The 6,591-nt window shown below is 33.7% G+C and overlaps 1 protein-coding gene across 3 annotated transcripts in view; it reads left to right on the top strand.

The window, feature by feature from the left end:
* Positions 1-6,591, top strand: part of HTR2C (5-hydroxytryptamine (serotonin) receptor 2C, G protein-coupled) — a 306,150-nt gene that overhangs the window by 131,343 nt on the left and 168,216 nt on the right. For all 3 annotated transcript variants that reach the window (XM_011984367.1, XM_011984374.1, XM_011984382.1), the window contains one exon: positions 3,417-3,730. In XM_011984367.1, the coding sequence (XP_011839757.1) occupies positions 3,417-3,730 (314 nt within the window). The remainder of the gene's footprint in view (positions 1-3,416; positions 3,731-6,591) is intronic.

Below are 6,591 nucleotides of genomic sequence, written 5' to 3' on the forward strand. Positions count from 1 at the left end.
CAGACAACTGGGAAAGAAAAGAGTGAAGGACAGTGATAAAGAAGGGAAAAGAAGAGTTGGGTATGGGAAAATGAAAGGACAAGTGTTCATACTCCATGAGCCTGTGCCAGCCTAGTAGATAGCCATTGGCCAATATACCAAAGTGTATGGCTGCCGTAAAGGGCACCAAATTATTCTGCTATGAAATTAATTAAAGAATTCATATACAATTTTTTAAGATTCTATTGAAACAAGGAAACATTCCTGTCTTCTAACAATGCCCATTATCCTATGTCATAGAAAAACTCAGTATATTTTAAATATATTGGACTTTTTAAATTAAATTATCATTTTGTTTATCTACTAAGAATGTAAAATTATATTTTCATTGAAACTTTAGTAGCAATGAGTAAATTATATGCATTTCAGAGATAAATTATGACTTTTGTGTACATATTTTATGAGATTCCTATGAGCTTAAAAACAATTAGGATAAGCTTGAAGAGCAAGACTTAAATTACTCCTCTTTTGTAAAAGGACTTTATAATTTCACTGAGCATGTAAGTATTAAAAATTATATTTAATTATAATACAGCCAATTCTTCATTACAAAACTGAAGAATAAAGGATTAAACTTTAATAAAAATCATAAAATATTGTCTATATGTAGTGCTCAATAAAAATGTATTAAACTGAATTTAATTGAAACCAGGAAAGCGAAGTAGATACTTTTTCAATATTTATCCTAACACCATTACCTTATTTTGTAATTCACAATAGATATGTTTAGATCTGACAAAACTCCTTCCTTCAATAATTAAGTATTTTTCTCACAGATTCTTTAATTAAAAAAAAAAATTCTGACCAGTAGAGATAGGCTAGATAACTACTTGAAACAGTCCAAACTCAAAGATACTCAAATTATAAAATTCATAATTTGACATAATGTTCTTCGTGTATGTTTTTGTTATGTATAATTTTGTCCTGTACTCCTCTACCATTTTTAGGGACATGTGAAAGAATTTCGATGTTTCCACAAATTACTCAGAAAATTTGAAGCAGACTGCATACACCCCTAGGACCTTATTCTATAGGTTTAAGGATAAATGTATTTGTCATTCTGCAATCAACAACCGAAGACACAGTTTAGTATCTGAGATAAATTTTTGTGGGACTACTTGAGATGATCATCAGCTAATTTAAAACAGAACATTGTTTTTTAAAACACCAGCAGAACAAGTTTTTTATCAGCTAGGCCAGAAAAGACTCTGGAAAATGTACTGGATTTAAGATTACTTTTCTGAGTCCAGTTCTTCATACATAGACATCATCTCAAAATAAAATCTAGACTTAAATTATCCTGGCAAATTTTGAAATACATGAGTTGAGATATAGCAAACATAAAATACTTTTGTTTAACTATGAAACAGACAGAAGGTACCTCCAGCATTTACTGAGGGCCTTTTATGACACAGGTATTATTATTAAGTTTGACATATACCATTTAATTTTCACAACAACCATGTGATGGACACCGTCCTTGTACAGATGAAGTTGATGTTGTGATAGGTTAAGTGACTGGTCAAAAATTACTGAAGTCAGGCGGCCAGGACATTGGCCACATGCCACATTCAATAAATACAGTGACAGAGTAATCAAAGCTGAGAACAAATAATTTGCTTCTATTTATTTGGTCCTTTATTTCAATAATTTTTATTATATTAATCACAGATTAATTATGAGATAGATTTTGGAATCCTGTATTATTTTTGCCTATTTTGTATGTTCTGGGAAAATAATACTTTTGGAAGAATTTACTGATTAATTCTCATCATTTGATAAGAATTGCGATTCCTCTGATAATGGTAGTGAGCAATGAGTCCATTAAATCACACATATGTTATCCCTGTCTGGAGATACTATCTTCAGTTCAAAGGACAAGTGACTGGGATAATGACATAAAAATACATAACATGGAGAACACACAGACTCTGAATATTATGTCATGTGTTCCATCTCCCTAATTTCAGAAAGAATCATCCTTCAACTATTTTGCATAGAAATTTATGTAGCATATATTGTGTGACCAGAGGTAATTTTCTCCTCTATAAACAATATCAAGGTGGAACAACCACTACATATAGGAAACATATCCTCATGTTGCTGATTAACATTAATTAAATAACTATTACTACACATGGAATAAACATAAATCAGTCATTCACAGGTAATATTTCTTGGTTTTAAGCAGGAAATACTGAACATGCTTGGCTGTGTTGTCTATTTTATTAAGGAAAAAATGTGTAGCTTTATTAGATATTTTAGGAGCTTACACTTTGAGAGAATACTTATGCACATAACTCGAATAAATCTCATGTCACCATAGGGGGATATTAATTTAGAATGTGCAAATGACAACCACATCCATCTCTTGCAATAGCCTGCCACCTGGCCTGAAATTCCTACTGGTAGAATCTACCTAAGGACCATCATGAGAAATGTACATTTTAAATGACTTAAAAGATTTAGTTCCAGTGCTTGAAAAGTAACAAATCCATAGGCATTAATCATCACCACAAATCATTATCTAGCCAAGAACAGGACCCAAAAAATATAAGACAAGACGGAAATGCGGAGAGTGGCAGGTAGAAGGAAAGTTTATAGCGCAAAACATTAAGAAACGATTGAACCAGCATAATGACACTTTGCAAATGTGAAAAGGTAGAAAAACTTCTAAAAAGAAATGAATGGGTACTCTTGTCAAAACCCACTGTACCTCTTCCAGGCGCTTGACTGAAGTTGGTCTGATGGCAACTTAATTCCTTCTTAGCCTTGGATCAGTAGAATGCAATTTCCAGTTTCCTTGTTAGGATAATGGATCCTTTAAGGAAATCTCCCTTCATTCTGTTATCAGCTGTCTCAGAACATATCTAAAGGAAATAATATTTTTAAAATATAAAGAATAGACTATTAGAGCAAATCAAGCAATATTGTGGTTTCAGATCACAGTAAAAGTTTAAAACATAGACTTTGAAATCAGTGGGACCTGAGTATGGACCCTGGCCCCGCCACTTACTGACTGGGCTTGAAAGTTACTTACCCTTTCTGAACTTTACTCAGTCTTCTCATTTACATGATGGATATAAATTAGAACTGACATCATGAGGTTGTTTAATAAGATCAGATGAGATTATACATACATGTTTCAGCAAACTAAGTGCCTAACTCATAATAATCACTCAATAAAAGTTGGTGATTTTTGGAGAGAAAGAAGAAATACTGAGATTTAATTAAGAGAGTAGAAATAATGATGATGACAATGATGATAATGATGACAATGATCCTTGGAGAAGCAGTTGTTTTGCATGAGCAACACATTGTGTATAAGTAATATAATATGTACCTGATTGTTTTTTTTTTTTCTTCTTAATTTTCAGTGTGCACCTAATTGGCCTATTGGTTTGGCAATGCGATATTTCTGTAAGCCCAGTAGCAGCTATAGTAACTGACATTTTCAATACCTCCGATGGTGGACGCTTCAAATTCCCAGACGGGGTACAAAACTGGCCAGCACTTTCAATCGTCGTAATAATAATCATGACAATAGGTGGCAACATACTTGTGATCATGGCAGTAAGCATGGAAAAGAAACTGCACAATGCCACCAATTACTTCTTAATGTCCCTAGCCATTGCTGATATGCTAGTGGGACTACTTGTCATGCCCCTGTCTCTCCTGGCAATCCTTTATGGTGAGTATAATTTTATTCACTTTTCAATCTCATATAATGTTATAAATTGCTGTCATATTATAGTAAACACTCATAAAGTTAATTATTTTACTTGTAACATTTTGAAAAAGACAAAAGCAAATTGTGTGACAGAAGGAGTTGGATGTATGTATCATATCTATTAAATAAATCAGTAACAGTCTTCCAAAAGCAAAACAGACATTTTATAATATATTAAAATCATACATAGATGCTCTCCAGCTTAGTGTCTTTGTAAACAGTGAATGAACAGTTAGTTGCCTTACAGTATACCGAATGGGACAGTAACAGAAACATCTTTCAACCCCTGTGTTCTGGGCAGTACACATACCTACTACCATCTCTGATACAAAGAAGGAAAAACAGGCTCATCCTCTTTAATAAATATATTTTAAGAAATCCTTTTTAAAGCTGCCAAACTAAGTGCTTGACACAAAACAGGCACTCGATAATAGCTATTCTTCTTGTTCATGGAGTCTATAATTTCTGTTATTAGAAAGAGACAAGAGATAGCAAAATTAATTACTAAGTATTTAAGTGCCAGTTCATATCATCGCTTTAAAAATTCAGGCATTGAAAGTTTCAATTGATTTTAAAGAGGTTTTTAATTTTTCTTTTGATTTTCTTCCAGCCCTTCATTCTGGTCATTTTAACCTAAGGTTTCATTTCCAGTTAATATTTATGATGAACAATCAAATCGTATATACAATTCTACAAAGTATGTTTACTAGGAAGTTGGAAAGCCCAGTTTGAATTTAATTGCTAATATGCTTATCTCACAAAGGAGTAAAATAGACTTCCAGTTGCCTAGAGTGTATAATAAAACTAGAGGAAATAATATTGAAAGTGTATCTAGTTGTCGAATCCTAAAAGAAAATAAATGCATCTAGAAAATAATCTCTCATGAAATGTAAAAATTAATTAGCCTGTTCTAAACCTGCAGCAATAGTAGATTATCTTAATAGGCATTTCATAAAGTGTTCTCAGGAAATATGCTTTTCTTATTCTTCATCAAGTTTCAATGATGCATTAGCCTTAAAGCACCAGTATTTTATCTGCTCAGTGGGCATTTTACTACTCTATTGCTCCAAAATTAAGAAAAGATTACTGGAATGAAGTGAAACTGTGATTTAGAAGGTATACTTTGTTCTGTGGTGTCTGTTTTGCCAGCTTCTCCCTTTTAAAAAATGTGAGTGGCCAAATAATAGTATTAGCATAAATCCAAGCCTCTTAACATATCTATTCCCCTGCCCAAATAAACAAAGAACAATATAAAAAACAATGGAACTACACAATACCACCATTAAGTGTGGGGAACATTCAAATTTCAAATTACCTGTAAGTAGAAAAACAAACAGGAAATAACATTGAACTATCTATTAGGCTTCTACCCCATGCTGTTGTGTAGAAGAAGAGTAGTCTAGGAAAAATAGCATGAAATAAACTAGAGGAAAGCTATTAGGAAGCCTAAGATTGATCTAAACTCATCGCAAGTGGCCAGGCGTGGTTACTCGCGCCTGTAATCCTAGCACTCTGGGAGGCCCAGGCAGACGGATCACTTGAGGTCAGGAACTTGAAACCAGCCTGGCCAACATGGTGAAACACAGTCTCCACTAAAAATGCAAAAAAATTAGCCAGGCGTGGTGGTGGGTGCTTGTAATCCCAGCTACTCCAGAGGCTGAGGCAATAGAATTGCTTGAACCCGGGAGGCGGTGGTTGGTTGCAGCGAACCGAGATCACACCACTGCACTCCATCCTGGCGACAGAGCAAGAATCCATTCAAAAACAACAACAACAACAACAACAACAACAACACCACAAGCAAGTAAGTCTATCCCAAGTGTGAAAATACTGAAAAGTTTCTCTAGAAGGTTAGCCTTTAGATAAGGTACTGAAAAGTATGCATAAGACTCAAGAAAGCAGCATTAGAAAATTAATTCTTTGGAGGTGGAAAAAAGTAACAAAGAAAGCAAGAGGTGACTTGAAAAAAAAAAAAGCACAGTGAAAATAAAAAGAAGCAAGAGGGGGAAATTTATCATCTCACAATACAGAAAATGCCAAAATATTAGGGCCCATCATCCCTCCCTCTACTGTCTCCCACTGTCCCCCAAAGGCCCTCCAGTAAAGAAACCATACTTTGATACACAAAGAGAAGAGGATGCTCTTGAGCTTGGAATTTTGGAAGCTACCTACAAACTGCCAGTCATGTTCATAGAAATTCTGAGATGCAACCAATCTTCATCTATACCAAGGTACTGTAGAAAGAAATCAGAATATGAGAATAGAAAGAAGGCATTTGATGAGCATTCCCTCCACTAAAGAATGATCAAGCAGAAGAATATGCTAGCAAAACACTTCAAAACAATATCTTCAAACAAGCACGTTAAGGTATTAAAAATGTACCTTGAAGTAGTAATCTAATAACTAAGAATAGAAATGGTCAAAAAATAGGACAACATGAAGCAAAATTAACTGAATTCAGGACAAATAAAACAGAAGAAAAAGACATCGTATCAGGAATGAACATGAAAAGCACCCAACAAAGAATTGATTCATATGAAACTTAATAAGGAATATAGAAGAAAAACAGGTTAACAAAGAGAATGAAGATGAGACAAAGAAAGAAGTAAAATATGTCAGAAAGAGAGTGGTTGAAATGAAATATCAGCAAAAATGATCAAATGTATGTATGAGAATTATTGAAAAAGAACAAATAGTAAAACATAATTAGTATTTAAAACTATAATCCAAGAATATCCTCCAGAAATAAAAGAGAATCTGACTCTACATATTGATAGGTTCAACCCAGTGCTAGAAAACTGACCTGAAACAATGAACTCAGA

Source organism: Mandrillus leucophaeus, unplaced genomic scaffold, assembly GCF_000951045.1.
Source record: "Mandrillus leucophaeus isolate KB7577 unplaced genomic scaffold, Mleu.le_1.0 Scaffold1063, whole genome shotgun sequence".
Lineage (NCBI taxonomy): Eukaryota > Metazoa > Chordata > Mammalia > Primates > Cercopithecidae > Mandrillus > Mandrillus leucophaeus.